General features: G+C 33.8%; 1 protein-coding gene across 5 annotated transcripts in view; it reads left to right on the top strand.

Annotated features, from left to right (window-relative positions):
- TLK1 (tousled like kinase 1) overlaps positions 1-16,625 on the top strand; it is a 153,947-nt gene that overhangs the window by 110,071 nt on the left and 27,251 nt on the right. For all 5 annotated transcript variants that reach the window (XM_027591520.2, XM_027591516.2, XM_027591517.1 and 2 more), the window contains one exon: positions 10,886-10,952. In XM_027591520.2, coding sequence (XP_027447321.1) covers positions 10,886-10,952 — 67 coding nt within the window. The remainder of the gene's footprint in view (positions 1-10,885; positions 10,953-16,625) is intronic.

Genomic DNA, 16,625 nt, shown 5'->3' with positions numbered 1-16,625 from the left:
AAAATGAAGTTACTACTATGTAGTGGTTAGGACTTTAAGTGTTGTAGACAGACAGATGTGGAATCCATCCTTGACTGTTTCAGGTTGTTGTTTTACTTTTGAGCCTCCATTTCCTCACTTGTCAAAGTACATATATCATAGTGTTGAAAAGATGATACGAGGTAATGCATGTTAAAGTACTTGCGTGGTTCCTGGCTCTTAACTAATTTTTAACTACCAGCAAGATTCGGTCAGGTTTTTTAGGTAGTAGTTTCTAATTTTAGTCACATATACTTCTTTTATTCAGAGTAATTTGCATAGATAATATTACCTATGGATGTCTAAATGACCCTTGTGTTAATTGTAATTAATTTTAATCAAGATTTTGACCTCATGTTAAATATATTTTAGATCATGTTTTGATTTTATGTATTTCATGTTTCACAGAGGATGCTTGCAAAGTAAACAGTAATATTTTACCTTCTATTTTGTATTAAAGAAGTTTTAGAGGTCACTGTGTTTTTTCATTAAAGCTTTAATTTTAACTCAGGATTATATTTTACATACCGTAAAGTTATTTAGTGGATTACTTGTCTTGTAAATAATATAATAGACTTTTTTAATTAATAAAATTTATTTTTAGAGCCGTTTTAGTGTATAGCAAAATTGAGCAGAAAGTACAGAGAGTTCACGTACACTTCCTGTCCCCACACACAACCTCTACCACTATCAATATGCACCAGAGTGGTATATTTGTTACAATTGATGAATGTGCATTGGCACATCATTATCACCCAGAGTTTATAGTGCACATTAAAATTCACCTTTGATGTCATATACATTTTATGGATTTTGACGTTTAATTGATTTTTAAAAAAAATCATGTCTGAAAAATCTTTCATTGGAGCATTTAATCTATTTTCATTTCATGTATTTATTTATTGGGGCTTAAATCTGTTCTTTCTTTATGTTGTTGATTTATCCTGCCTCATCTCTGTCCCTTTTTCTTCTTTATTAGGTTGCTCAGTTTTTGTTTATTAGATTCTCTCTTTCTCTGTCAGACACACCCCTATGTAAAGACATCTTTATCTAGTATAGTCTGTGTTCATCTAAATGTTACTTAACGTATTTACTATTTTTTTGCTCTTCATTTATTCTTACAGCTTTGATTTTTTTTACATAGTAAGATCTTTCTGCCCAAGAAAACCCTTTAGAAATTTTTTTCTTTTTAGTGTCGGTCTATTGGTAGTGACACCTTTCAGTTTTTTCTTGGTGTGAAACTAAGTTTATTTTGCCTTCATTCTCAAAATGGTTTTTACTGGTTTTAGAGTTTTAGGTTGGTGATTATTTGGAGGTATCTTACTGTCTTTTGACTTAAAATTATTACTAGACAAGTCACCTGACCATAGAAGAACCATCCTGAATGGAGCAGAAGCAATATTTGAAGATTAAATAACTGAGAATATTTTAAAGCAGATGAATAAGATCAATCTGTAGATTCACAGAGGCCAGAGAATTCCAAGTAGGATGAATAAAAAGAAATACCTAGACACATCATAATGAAATTTCAGAAAAATCAAGGCAAAGAGAAATTTTTAAAAGTAGCCAAAGGAGAAGAAAAAGGTATATTGGGAATATAAGTTAAGAAAAAAAATACTCCAGGTAAATGCCAACCAAAGAAAGCTGTATTATATGAGACACAGTAAAATTTAAGGCAAAAAAATTATAAGAAATAAAGTGTTATTTCATAACTATAAATGGCTCAAATCGCCAGGAACATATAGTAATTCTAAATTTTGTGCATGAATAATATGGCCTCAAGATAAATGAAAAATTGACAGTACTTTAAGGAGATATAGACAGATCCACAAGTCATAATAGATTTCAACACACACATTTCTTAGTAATTGAACATACAGATAAAAATAAAACATAAAAAAACAGGACACACAATATGGGTATAGAAGATTTCAGTGGGATGGACAAACTTGACACTTATAGAATACCCCTAACATCTATAGAATATGTGTTCTTTTTTAAGCATGGGCTTTTATAAAAATTTATCATGTTAGGTCATAAAGCAAGTCTCCACAAATTTCAAAAGCTTAAAAGAGTTTATATAGGACTGGCATTGTTTCTTAAATATTTGGTTGAGCTCATGGGTGAAACTTACAGGATTAGAATCATAGAATATGTTCTCTGTCCACAGTGGAATTAGACTAGAAATCACTAAAAATAAAGTAGTGAAAAAATCTCAATGGAAATGAGAAAAATATTTTTAGATGAGTAATAATGAAAGTGCCGTGTAGCAAAATTTGTGAGATAAATCTGACCAGTATCCGGGGGAAATGTATAACCTTATGTACATATATATGAAAAGAAGAAAAACTAAAACTTTATAAACTATTTCAGTATGTTAGAAGATGAGTAGAATTAACCAAGGAAGGAAGAGGGAGAAGAGCAGAAATTAATGATACAGGAAATAAACATATATAATACAGAGAATCAGCCAATCCAAAAAATGTGTTTTGTTCCAAAACAAAGCAAAACTAACTAATAAAATTGAAAAAGAAGACAACCATTATTAGGAATGAAAAAAGGTATATTACTACAAAGTCTATACATAATTTAAAGGAAAACAAAAGAACATAAATGGCTTAAACTTGAAAAAATTTTGTGAAATGGATAAATTTCTAGAAAAAAATCTAACTTAACAACTGACACTAGAAGAAACAAAAGCTTAAGGAGTTCTGTAACTATTAAATTGAATCTGTAATTAAAAAATTAAAAATCCAGGGGCCCCTGGATGGTGCAGTTGGTTGAGCATCTGACTCTTGGTTTTTTGATCTCAGGGTTGTGGGATCTAGCCCCACAGTAGGCTCCAAGCTCAGCGAGGAGTCTGCTGAAGTTTCTCTCTCCCTCTCACTCTCTCTCTAAAATAAATAAATCTTTAAAAAAATTAAAAATCTAGGTGTAGATGACCTCATTTATGAAATATAAATTTAAGGAAGAAATAGTGCCAATCTTTTTAAAAACTTTTTTTTTAAAGAATAGCTAAGTCAGAAATACTTCAGCTTATTTTATGAGACCAGCATAATCAAAGTGTCAGAATTTAACAAAGATGATACAAAGAAGGAAAGTTATAGACTAATCTCATTTTATAAACGCAAATGTAAAAATCTTAAAATATTAGCAACCAAACATATGATATATAAAAATAATTTATCAAGACCAAGTTCGGTTTATTTTAGGTATGCAGGGTTGGTTTAACATTAAAAAAATCTGTAATTTTCCATGTAAGGAGAAGGATCATATGATAATAGATGACCAAACAAAAAACATGAGGCAAAATTCAGCATTGATCTTTTTTTTTTTTCTAAGATTTATTTATTTATTTTGGAGAGGGGGTGGGTGGGGACAGGGAGAGAGAGAATTTCAAGCAGCCTCCCTGCTGAGTGCAGAGCCTTATGCGGGGCTCAGTCCAACGGCCCTGATAAGATGACCTGAGCCGAAACCAGGAGTCAGACACTTAACCAGCCAAGCCACCCAGGTGCTTCTGGCATTGATCTTTGATTAAAACTCTTAGCATTAGTAAAACTTCCTTAATCTATACTGTACATTGATTTTTCTTTTTGCATTCATATCTACATGCTGTGCACTTGAGTCACCATGGCACCCTGTATGCCCTGGTTCTTCTTCCTAGCTTCCCTCTGCTGCTTCTCTTTAATCAGGCTCAGATGTTATCTCTTTTGTGTCTTTTCCTAGTTTACTTCAGATCAATTTTTTTCTTTGCTCTGTGTACTCATAGTTGTATTATCTAGGATAATCATCTTACGTTAAGGTCAGCTAGTTAGCAACCTTAATCCCACTTAATCTTTTGCTGTGTAAGGTAACATATTCATAAATTCCAAAGATTAGGATGTGGTATCTTTGGAAGCTGATATTCCGCCTACCCGTCTCTCCTCTGACCCAAGATTCACATCCTTCCCACATGTAGAATGCATTCATCCTATCCCAACATCCTCAAAAGAATCAACTCAACATCCCAATTACAATTACATCCCAACCCAATTACAGCATCAACTCAACATCCAAAATCTCATCAAAATTTCATCAGCTCAAACTTTCTGCATCTCATCTAAATTAGGTATGGGTGAGAACTTGTATAATTCACCCCAAAATACAATTCCTCTTAGTCTGTGAACCTCAAGAAACAGCTTCTCTCTTCTCAAAATATGATGGTGGGGACAGGCATAGGATAACAACTAAAGACATTTTGTTGAAACAGAAAAACAAGAATGAAAGGAGTCACTGACCCAAGTAGTTTAAAAATCCATCCAGGCAAACTCCCATTTGGTTTCAAGGTCTGGTAATAATTTTCTATGGCTATGACTCTGCCTTCTAGACTCAAGGTTCTTTCCTCTGAATCTTCTTCACAAAGATTTCTTTTTCATTAAGGTTAACATGTATATGTAGCTGAGTAGCTTTGTCAGCCTGTTTCTTGTTTGTGGAATTTTGGGGGTCTGACAGCCTTTCATTTTGTACTCTCTCTGCCATTTTAAATCCCAATCTGGCAGTGTTTCTGTTTAACGTCAGAAGATCTCATGGATCTCCCGCCTCTCACACAGGCATTCACTCCATTAGATAAGAGGGTCCTCCGTGTTCTTTTCTAGGTAATCCCATTGCTGTTTCTGGCTTCTGCTAAGAAAGCTGAGGGAGGCTATGAGTTGCACACTTTATTAAAGACTATTTCGCATCTCTCTGGGGTATTAGCAAAAATGTTGTCCAGCAATGCGCTCCTTTTTTAAAAAAAACAGCAGCTTTTTGTGAATCTCAATCTTACTGTCCTTTACACTCTGGTTAGAATGAGACCTATGTTTTCTTTTTCTTTTCTTTTTTTTTTTAAATAATTTTTTATTGTTATGTTAATCACCATACATTACATCATTAGTTTTTGATGTAGTGTTCCATGATTCATTGTTTGTGCATAACACCCAGTGCTCCACGCAGAATGTGCCCTCTTTAATACCCATCACCAGGCTAACCCATCTCCCCACCCCCTCCCCTCTAGAACCCTCAGTTTGTTTTTCAGAGTCCATAGTCTCTCATGGTTCGTCTCCCCCTCTGATTTCGCCCCCTTCATCTTTCCCTTCCTGCTATCTTCTTTCTTTTTTTTTTGACATATCTTGCATTATTTGTTTCAGAGGTACAGGTCTGTGATTCATCAGTCTTGCACAATTCACAGCGCTCACCATAGCACATACCCTCCCCAGTGTCTATCACCAGCCACCCCATCCCTCCCATCTTTTTCTTTTTTTTTTTGGGTATATACCTAGGAATAGAATTGCAAAGTTATATGGCAGTTCTGTGTTCAAATTCTTGCAGAACTGCTAAACTATTTTTCGTAGTTACAATATTTTACATCTCCGCCAGCAATAGACAGGAGTTCCTATTTCTTCACATCTTTGGCAACACTTTTTGTCTTCTGTTTTTTTTATTATAATCATCCTAGTAGCTGTAAAGTGTCATCTCGTTGTGGTTTTGATTTACACTTATGAATGGCTCATAATGTTGAATGTCTTAATGTGCTTGTTGGTCTTTGTATAGATATTGAAGTCTTTTGCTCAGTTTTTAATTGAGCTGCTTGTCTTTTTGTTGTTGAGTTATAAGAGTCCTTTATAATATTCTAGATACTAAACCCTTGTCAGATATATGATATGTAGATATTTGCTCCCATTCTATAAATTGTGTTACTTTATTGATAATGTCCTTTGATTTGATTTGATTTTAATTTTTATGACATTAACTTTATTTTATTTTTTGTTCATACTTTTGGTGTCAAATCTAAGAATCCTTTACCAAATCCATGGTCAAGGACATTTACCCCTGTGCTGTGTTCTGAGAGTTTTCTAGTTTTAGTTCTTATATTTAGATTATTGATCCCTTTTTTGTTAATTTTTTATATAGAGTGAGGTAGGGGTCCAACTTCATTCTTTTGCATGTGGTTATCCATTTGTCCCAGCACTGTTTGTTGAAGAGACTATTCTTTTCCCCATTGTGAATGGTCTTGGCACCTTGTCAGAAATCAGCTGGCCATGGATATCTGTACTCCCTTCTGTTCCTTTGGCCTATATGTCTATCTTTATGGTAGTAACTGTTTTAATGACCATAAGTTTGTAGTAAGTCTTGAAATAAGTAGTGAGAGTCCTATAACTTTGTTTTTTCTTTTTCAATATTGTTTTGCAATTTTTCCCCCATTTTAGCAAAATGGGCCATTTGTATTTTGATCAGGATTATATTGACTATATGGATGACTTTGGAGAGGATTGCCCTCTTAACAACATTAAGTCTCCTAATCCATGAACTTAGAAGTCTTTTCATTTAATTAGTTTCGATTAACTTCCTTAGCACTGTTTTGTAGTTTTTAGTGTACAAGTCACTTCCTGGGTTAAATTTATTTGTAGGTATTTTATTCTTTTGGATTCTATTATAAATGGAATAGTATTCTTAATATCCTATTTAGGTTGTTCATTGCTGGTGTATAGAAACACAATTGATTTTTGTGGGTTGATTTTGTACCCTGCGCTTTGCTGATGTATTAGCTCTGGTGGTAGTTTTTTCTTCATTATTTGGGATTTTTACATCTAGGGTTATGTCATCTGCAAATAGAGATAGTTTTACTTCTTTTCTCATTCTGATGCATGATGTTATGTTTCTTTTTCTTACTTAACCCCTCTGGTAGGACTTCCAGCACAATATTGAATAGTAATGGTGAAAGCATCATTGTCTTATTAAGGGGAAAGCTTTCATTCCTTCACCTTTGAGTATGATGTCATTTGTGGGTTTTTAATAAATACCCTATATCATGTTGAGGAACTTCTATTCCTAGTTTTTTGGGGGCTTTTCAAAGGCAGACTAGTCTCATGTCCCATCCTCCCTCATGTAAAAAAATGTAATCCTCAATGCATAGCTCATAGCTTAATGTTCAGTAAAGGTCTGCTAAATTGTACAAATAAATGGGCTTGCCATTTTTTTTCTTAAGTGCCTGTAATAGTCTTATTTACCATAGATTGCATTCCTTAGCTTTGCAACCTCAGGTTAATTTCCTTCTTAAACAGAATGTCTTTAAAGGATTATCAGATTTGTTTGAAGTGAGTATTCCCTGTTTTCTGTTATTTGTACTAGTTCTGTTACAGTCATCTCACATTTCTGTCAAACTATTGTAAAACAGTTCTTTGGATTAAAAATAAAATTCTCATCCATTCAGACTCATTATGGAAGATTATCAAGAGTTAATAATAAGTCTTATGTTTGAGGTTTAAATTTCTTGGCTTTTAAAACAAAGTTTTATAGGGGTGCCTGGGTGGCTCAGTCGGTTAAGCTACTGCCTTCGGCTCAGGTCAGGATCCCAGGATTCCAGGGTCCTAGGATTGAGCCCCGCATTGGGCTCCCTGCTCAGCTGAGAGCCTGCTTCTCCCTCTCCCTGTGCTCCTCCACCTGCTTGTACTCTCTGACTATTTCTCTCTGTCAAATAAATAAAATCTTTAAAGTTTTAGATAAACCTACTTTAGTAGCTTTAGTATGCCCTTAAATAAGCACACATATGTATATTTGAACACAATAAAATATTAATCATTCAGGCTATAATATCAGGTATGATTCATATAGGGAGGAATTAGACTTGACCTTCACATTATCTGTGACCAAAAGATTTGCTAAGTAACCTAACCAATTGAGACTTGCTTAACAGTGTGAATTTTTTTAGGGTCTTAAAAACACATCATAAAAGTAATTATGTAGCAATTGAATGCCATTAAAATTAACATTATCCTACCTTGCTCTTTTGTCTTTTTTTTTTTAAGATTTTATTTATTTATTTGTCAGAGAGAGAGCACGAATGCACAAGCAGGGGGAGCGCCAGGCAGGAGAGCAGGCTCCCTGCTGGGAAAGGAGCCTGCTGGTGGGACTCTATCCCAGGACCCTGGGATCATGACCTGAGCGGAAGGCAAATGCTTAACTGACTTGAGCCATCCAGGCGTCCCTCTTTTAATTTTTTTTTTTAAAGATTTTATTTATTTATTTATTTACTTGACAGAAACACAGCAAGAGAAGGAACAGAAGCAGGGGGAGTGGGAGAAAGAAGCGGGCTCCCCTGCTGAGCAGAGAGCCCGATGTGGGGCTTGATCCCAGGACCCCTGGGATCATGACCTGAGCCGAAGCAGATGCTTAACGACTGAGCCACCCAGGCGCCCCCCTCTTTTCATTTTTTAAGAGGCCTGTCCTCAGTTAATTTGATCTAAATTTATTTTTTTTTCATTTTCAAATATTTTACATTTTATGTAAAAACACTTCATTGATGGAAATAGACAATAGAGATATCTTAAAATCTCTAATAAAAAGTCAGATACTTCCTGATAGGGAAATGCAGAGAAATGTAAGAAATGTCTCTTTTGCTGTTTTGAGGTTTGCATTCTATTGGTGAGACAAGAACCTGGGATAGGAATTCTTAAACGGAGAGCTGTGAACCCCCAAATTTATGTATATGTGAAATTTTCTGGGGAGTGTTTATTATAAATTCCTTTAGATTATTTTTAGGTATCCACGATCATAAAATAGTAAGAATCACTGCCCTAGAAATTGAGTAGCATAGTATTTAGTACTTCCTGCAGAATTTGCTTATTAATGCTTCAAAACCAAGCAGAAAGTGGTCAATATATATTTTTTACTATTTATTTAAAGCTTAATAGTTATAGTAGTAGTAATCAAAATGCAGGAAGTAAATAGTTAAGTTCTGCTGCTGATGAAAGTTACCATTAATCTTTAGTGAGAATTGTATGTGTTTAATATCAGGAGTAGTAGATCTATGAAATAATTCTCTATGATTAAAGTTTTGCTTTTTTGGGGGGGTTAAAGTTTTTTAAATCAGTAAAGAAGTATCACTCTACTAAGAAAATTTGGGGAGGGAGTATCTGTATGCATTTGCTTTAGCTATAGGGATGTGGATGATTTGAACCATAACATAAAACATATTAACAACTGGAACTAAGTGCTATTAAATAGCAAATATGCATTACATTATGCTATAAGATTAAGCAAACAATATTCAACAAACTAAATCATCATGAAACTAATAGATATTAATTCATTTTTAACTCACAAGAATAGTTGCTATTGAAAACTACACCAACTAAACAACAAAATATGCTTACCTCCAAATTACAGAAATTCCCAGCTATCTGCATATGTAAGGGCTTTGCAAGTTTGCATGAGAGCCAGACTTCTTAGTAGAATGCAATTTCAAAAATTTTGGGAAACTCAAATTGTACCAAATTTTCCTTGGTGGTATATATGCCTATCCAGAAGCTATTGCCAAAAATTCCTATAGCTTTTGTTTATTGGATTAGTTGAGATTTTTTCCGTTTTAGTTTCCAGACCTTTTAAGATCACCTTTCCCTTTTCCTTTCACTCCATCTGCAGTCACACTGTAACACTTCTCTAAGTTTACTTGAAGCATCTGCTGCAACTATCCACTGTTGCTATATTTAGTATAATAAAATCCAGCAGTTGTATTAACTTAAGACTGGGTAGACAGGTTTAATTTTAAATGTTTCACTCTTAAGATGTTTCTAGTGGAATACTAACTGAATTTCTTGGAGGTTTTTGTTTGTTTCCTTTCAATACCCTTTCTTTAGAATTAGTAAATTTAACTAATATCTAGCTAAAGGAGAATAACATTTATACTAAATGTTGCTGAGGGACCTGAATAAACAAATAAATCTTACCTGGTTAGGAGCTTTTCCAGATACTCCTAGAACACATGAGTAAACAAACAGCCTTGATAAAAGCAGTTCTTTCAGTATTGGGGTATGAAATGGAAGTTGTTTTATTGTGGAGTGGTTTTCTTCTTTTATTTTATCAGAAAACAATTTTTTCTCAGGAAATGTTATTGTTTATGTCTTACGGTTCTACATATATTAAGCTAGTTATATTTCAAAGTTACATATGAATATTTGAGAAAAATAAAATAACGGTAAAGTACTTTCAAGATTGAAAGTCTTATGTCTATTTATATTAAGAATTTGGTGCATTGACTATAGTTTTAGCATTCCTTTTCCTCACTAACACATGGAAGCAGAAAAAAAAACTTCCTAGTATTTTTCCTTTTTTTTTTTTTTTTTAAACCAGTACCCAACTGGATGGATTCTCTTTGCAGTACTTTTCTAGTACTCTTAGAGTAAAATGAAATTCATTCCTTGGTCTGGAAGTCCACACATAAGCTGGCCCCTGCTTGCCTGTCCTACTGCTCAGAGCCTCTCTGGCTGTTTTGATGCTGACATTTTTTTCTCTTCTTACAGTATGCCAGCCTGAGTCCTTCGTAGCATCCTTGCACTTGCTGTAGCTTGTGTCTAGAACATAACTCGCCCAGGTTCTCTTGTAGTTGTCTTTTTGATGTTTAGATCAAGACCACCTCTCTAACACTCAGTACAAATTACTGTAATACAATGTCATTATCATGCCACGCGTTTTTGTTTTCTTCATAACACTTACTGTTATTTGGGATTATTTTACTTCTTTATTAAATTGTTTCTTTTCTGCCTCCTTAGTGGGGCGTATAGAGTGTAAGTTCGAACTAAAATGAAAAGAGAAAATGTCTTTTTCATTGTACCCTGAGTATTGAAATTCTGGGACATCCACTTGATACATAGCACTCATTAAATAGTTGCTGAATTTATGAATTAGTTGTTCCATCTGTAAGTATTAGTTATATTCTGAAGAATATTGTAAAGGACTTTTGGCTTATTTTGGGATAAATGTCAACATTGTAGTATTTTATCTTCTTTTGTGGTTGTTAATAAGAAATAATAACTTAATCTTAATATCTAGAATTACATCTCATTTTTGACAGGTTGACTTTGGCAGAATATCATGAACAGGAAGAAATTTTCAAACTTAGACTAGGACATCTCAAAAAGGTATGTGAAGCATATGCTCAATTTTTAGTTTGTTACCAGAGGTTGTGGAGAGATAAGTCTCTTCTTGGAAAAGTCATCTTAAGAGAGAAAGTACCCAGAGTTTAGACCAAAAAAGATGGGTATTTTTAAGTTGAATATATTAAAATAACATTCCTTTACCTTGTGGCAGCGTACAAACATTGAGATGCTGATAATACCATGTCCCTATAGTGGAGAAGTGACTCCTGGCCAGACATTCAGGGTCTTAGGATTACTCTGTTTAAATACTGTTTTTGTAAAAATGCTTCATTTTTAAGATGAAATGTAAATTTCCATATTGTTTGTATCCATTTATAATAAACTGAAATAAGGATAAATTAATAACAAACTTGTTTCTTTGGCTTAACTTTTAAGCTATCAAATGCTTGATTAAATGTTTCAATTAATATATGTACATTGGCAAATTTAGGAGAGCCTAATCATCAGTAATAGTATGAAGTGATATAGTTTATCAGAATGTTGCTATGTGTTGTTATAGTCAATTTTTATAATGTATAGCTTTGTACTGATTTGTAAACTATGAAATTATAATCAGTTCATTGTTTTTACAGTTCATATTTTTAGTTCAAACCATTTCAAATTAATAATAATAGAGTAGATTTTCCCACTCAAAATGAAGTTCCTGACACATGTAAAATTCTTTTTCTTTGGCCCAATTTTTTATTCTGCTTTTTGTCACGTTACTTACATACTTTTTTAATAGGCTGAATAATCGCTAAAATTGAGATAGTGAACTAATCAAAGATAGCTTCAGTGAAGTTGTCTTCCTGGGGTGGGGTGGGGTAGGACAGAAAAGCCCATTCTGGTAGCAGCTGCTATCATACTGTGTACTGTTTTGTTTTTTGGAATACTATCAAGGTTCTTCAGACCCCTGCCATTCAGTTACAGGGATAAAAAAATACACACACACACACACACACACACACGTAATTTGCATTAGTGTTTTTTAACTGTGTCATATCTGTCTATGCCCCTGCTCAGAAAAGTTTCAACCCCAAACTACTTTTAACACTAAATTCTAACATAATTTATTGTTCTTTTTTTTTTAAGGTGTATTTTGTTTTGTTAAAATTACCATTTTTCCTGTTCTTTGAGATACAGTAGACAACTTCAGTCTATCCTCTGTAACAGATGGAGTTGTAATGGGACTCTTGAAGGATTTTGTAGTACAGAATTACTATCGGTATTTGTGTGTCCACCTAAGCTATTTTGATAATGAACTCCTCTAGACCTATGTTTGATGTCCCCTGTAAAGATTTATAAATTATTTTCTAACCAGTGTTTCATGATAATGGGATACTTTGAGGGTTATTATTTTCACATATAATAGTTAATTTTGAATTACTCTTTTTAGTGATGAGATCTTATGTGTGTGTATCGTATTTTATGAAAACCTGTTATATAAAATCTGAAATTATAAAGCAGTTAAATTAGGAATTGGTGATTTGTATTACAAAAAATACTTCACTTTTTGAAAAGCTTCAGAGAAGGGTTTGCTTTTGGTTTTAGTTGGTTGTGCTTGGTTGATATTAAAGCTTTCCTGGTACTTTGAAAATACTGTTTCTCTGAAACACTTCTTTGTAAGTGTTCTAAAGTGAGGTATACTTAAATGTCTAGATACTATATAAACAGTTGTAAGCTGTTGTAGAACACTACGCTTTGACTTCTAACTTCCATATTAGCCTCTTTCCCTGTTTGACTTCTCCATTTTTTGTATTTACTCATTCTTTCTAATAACTGTCCCCGCCATAATCTTTTCCCTGTTTTATTTTTTCCAGCTTTTATCAAGATTTACTGAGCAGCTCTAGATTTCTAACTTTATCTTCTTAACCAGTTTACAATATTACTTTTCTTTGACCAACATCATGGAATATTTTGGGAGAGTGGATAAACTACTAACGCTGAAATATGCTGTCATGTCTTGAGTTCTCACATTTTCCTCTAAGAGGCTATTTTGGGTGAGAAGAATGAATGCATCATAAAGAAAGTTGTTGGTAGTACATGCAGGGAACAAAATTGAGTTAAGTGGTGTCATCTTAGAGCACAAATAGCAGTTGCCTGCTTACCACTGGATATTAATTTTTGAGTGGCAAAATTAAGTAATAAGCATTAAGTCACATGTTCTAAAAATACGTTATTTGGCATTCTAAAGCACACTTGGAAAATAGGCCATTAAAATAGGTCATTCTGTTTTCTAAAAAAGTAGATTGGATACTTTTAACAACATAGAGAACAAGCTTCAGTTAAGAGAAAAGCTGTTATCACCTCTATCTTATCAGCTCCCTGTGCTCCCGGGTTTATTAAGCTGACATGAACTGTACCCAGCTTGTAACTATATAGTTCTACCATAGGCTGATTCTGAGACAGGAGTATTTGAGGTCCTTGTACCTGCACAGGAATTAACCTGTACTGTGTCAGCTTAGGGTTTAGATTTGGAGCCCAGCATACTCTTGCTCTCTCTCTCTCTCTGTCTTTAATAAACACTCTTAAAGTTCAGTAGAATTATTAGATTAAATTTGTGGGCACCAAAAGAGAAAACTTATTTCATTGAGGAAGCCCACGCTGTTTGGACATATGAGACTAGAAGGCCTATTTACTTTTTCTTGAAATGAATAATTTATGATGTGCTTTGTATTTTATAAAGATCATCATAATAATTGAATAGGTAAACTGAAATATGAAAAAATATATTTACCATTGAATAAATCATAAAGCTCAGTTCACATTCTGCACTATTCTGCAGGGTTAGAAATACAATAAATCCAGAGCTATTAGTGTGATAGAGTAAGGAATGAAAGTTAAGCAAAAGCCTCCAAAAGTAAGTCCGTGGCTAACATAAATAGATGTTTCTGGGGCTTAAGGGCTTATTAGTTTTCTCTTCTGAGATTAGGAAAATCACTGTGCAGCATCATTTTTTTTAATATATCAAGAATTCTTTAATATTTTCAGTTATTCTGTTTATGAACTCAATGCTTACTCATTCACTAAGTGATTGATATATTTCCATACTCTGCCTGATCACAGGCATGATTCAAATTCCCATTTCAGGAGAATTACATAATATTACATTTTATGGACTTCAAAGTTTTAACCATTCTGGAGTGAATATTAATGTTAACTTTCTGAATGCCAAGATCTCCCTGTGTTTTGTCAAAACTAATAAAGCTAGTAGCCGGCAAAGCCAAACATGAACCTTTTTCCACTCCCATTTCAGTGGCATTACCTATACACTTATTCCTACAGTTCTTCTGTTGTACATAGCAAGTTGATTCATTGTATTCGGAAGAATTAATTCACTTTTAGCATTCTTTGCATCTGTCTTAGAATAGTGGCGGTGTTCGCTTTTTGTTTTTTCAGAAACATGCTTCATTTTCATTGCAGATAAAGGAGAGCAGTTAAGTTTGTCTCTTTCCCTCACGTATTATTTTCCTTGAGTATTGTTAGTGACTATTATATCAGCTAGAATATTTCTTATTAGCGGGTATATTGTTTTTCACTCTAAATTTATTTTTAAAGGTCAACAGAAGAAAACATTTTTAATAAAAACTATACTCTCTAACATAATCTTGCCTTTTATGTAGCTTAAGGATTTAAAAGAATAGAACAGAGAAGAGCTATATAATAAAATATCTGGAGACTATGCAAACTATTCCCAAAACAGTTTTTAAAAAATAACTTTGGTAGTAATTATGTACAAACTTACCCAGTTACCCCTTATTAAAAACTTGTAGTTGCAGCGAGAATAAATTTCTGTCTTTAAAAAGTTGGTTCTTTGAGGCAAGGCTACTAACTATCCCATTTTCTGTACCTGTGCCACATGTGGAATCTGTGGATTTAAGGAAACTAACAAATTCTTTGCCTTTTAGCTCTTATGGATGATCATGTTTTGATATACCAGTCTTTGATACATTCTAGATGGGAATTTATCTTTTTGATGTGAGGAGTTCTGCTAGGTTGCTGTTTGTATAGTTCAGATCATTATTCTGGAATTGAAGGAAACTACATGGATATGCTTTTCTAGGATTATTACTAAATTAACACAAATAACTTTTTTTAAAAAAATCCCTGAAAAACCATCATCCTTGTAATAGATTCTCTCTGTAGCTAGTATTTAAATGATACAAGTTACCCATCATAGTATCCCAAAATGATGAGGAAATAAGAATTTTGGAAGTTATTAGGACTAATAACTGTGTCTTGCCACTGCTATTACTCAAGTGTGTGATGTGAACAGCATGCAGATGTGTGTTGCCCTTTATTTAGTCTTCAAGTTTTGTCATCTTCTAGACTTAAAATATTTGATTAGCAGTATGGAATATTAAATAGTGTTAGTAGGGATTGGCCTTAATGTTTGTGTTTTGAGTTGTGTGTGTGCATGAGAGGGAGGGAGGGAGAGAGAGAGAGAGAGATTTATAAGTCCTGAATATAAGTGCTGGAAGTTTTTTTGGAAAAACATAACCAATTTGTAACTGAAACAGTATTAGTCAAGAATCATCAGCACCAACACAAATGTATCTTTGCAGACCAAAGGAATCAGCTAAACAATTTGCAGTCATCTCAATCTCTACTAAAACAAAAATCACATCCAACATGCCACCTGACACCATTTCTTTCTCTCTCTCTCCTTTGCTCCTTGCGATGTGGCATTCATCTCTCCTTGTGCCTCCGTTCTGAAGAGATAACAGTATAGCAACAACTCTGCCACTGAAATCCTGTTCTCTGACCGATATTGGCACCTGCAAAGAGAAACAACCAGTAACAGGCAGCAGCAGCATCAGTATTAATCTTCCATGATGAAATCTTTACAGGTCAAGAACAAGCACACAGCTCTTTTCTCACTCCTTCACAGTGGACCATGCAACTAGTTGAAATGGAAGACAATGGATTGTCTACAAGCCTTTTGAACAGTGGAGAATACAGGGCATTGGTTTTAGGTGAAATGACCCCCAAATAACTCTTGAAGTTTGATATCTCCTTTGGTCTTTCTTTCTAGAATACCATTATCATCTGATTTATCAGATCCTTAGTATAACCACAAAGAATAAGTTTGCATATGTGACATTTATTGTCACTTGTTTGAATGAAAATATGAAAATAATGAACAGTATTATTCTAGAGGACTTAATCTCTAAATCTGTGTGTTCACCTTTATATTCATGGCCATGACTAGAAGAAATCTCTTGGGAATTCTTCGCTCAATTAAAGCCAACCACATTGTACGTTATATTTCTCTAGAACATAAAAGATGCTACTTGTATAAGGCAGTAGTTTTCAGTTAGAAGTCTGGTGAAAATACACTGTAGTAGAAAAGGCCATGATTAAGCCCACAAAGAATGTTACAAGGTTTGGGCAAGAAAAGTGCCAAGAAGAGTGTTAGAATTCTAAACTTGACATTCTGTCCTTACTACTGTTTCCCTTTTAAAAATGAGTAGTAGTCTATAAAGACGACTTTGCTGAGAGAACATGGGACTGGCTGTAAATAGGAAAACTCCCAGTGTTCATATTTTACCTCCTACTCTTATTATGAATCCATAAACATTACTACTCTGTGTTTCCCCAGTTGCAGTGATACATCTTAACTTGGTGTAGTAGATTTTCAATTACCAAAATGAAAATTTAGAAGTAAAATGTGTT

The sequence above is a fragment of the Zalophus californianus genome, chromosome 3 (assembly GCF_009762305.2).
Source record: "Zalophus californianus isolate mZalCal1 chromosome 3, mZalCal1.pri.v2, whole genome shotgun sequence".
Taxonomy (NCBI): domain Eukaryota; kingdom Metazoa; phylum Chordata; class Mammalia; order Carnivora; family Otariidae; genus Zalophus; species Zalophus californianus.
Note: the sequence above shows the minus strand (reverse complement) of the source record. Positions and strands in the feature narration are given on the sequence as shown.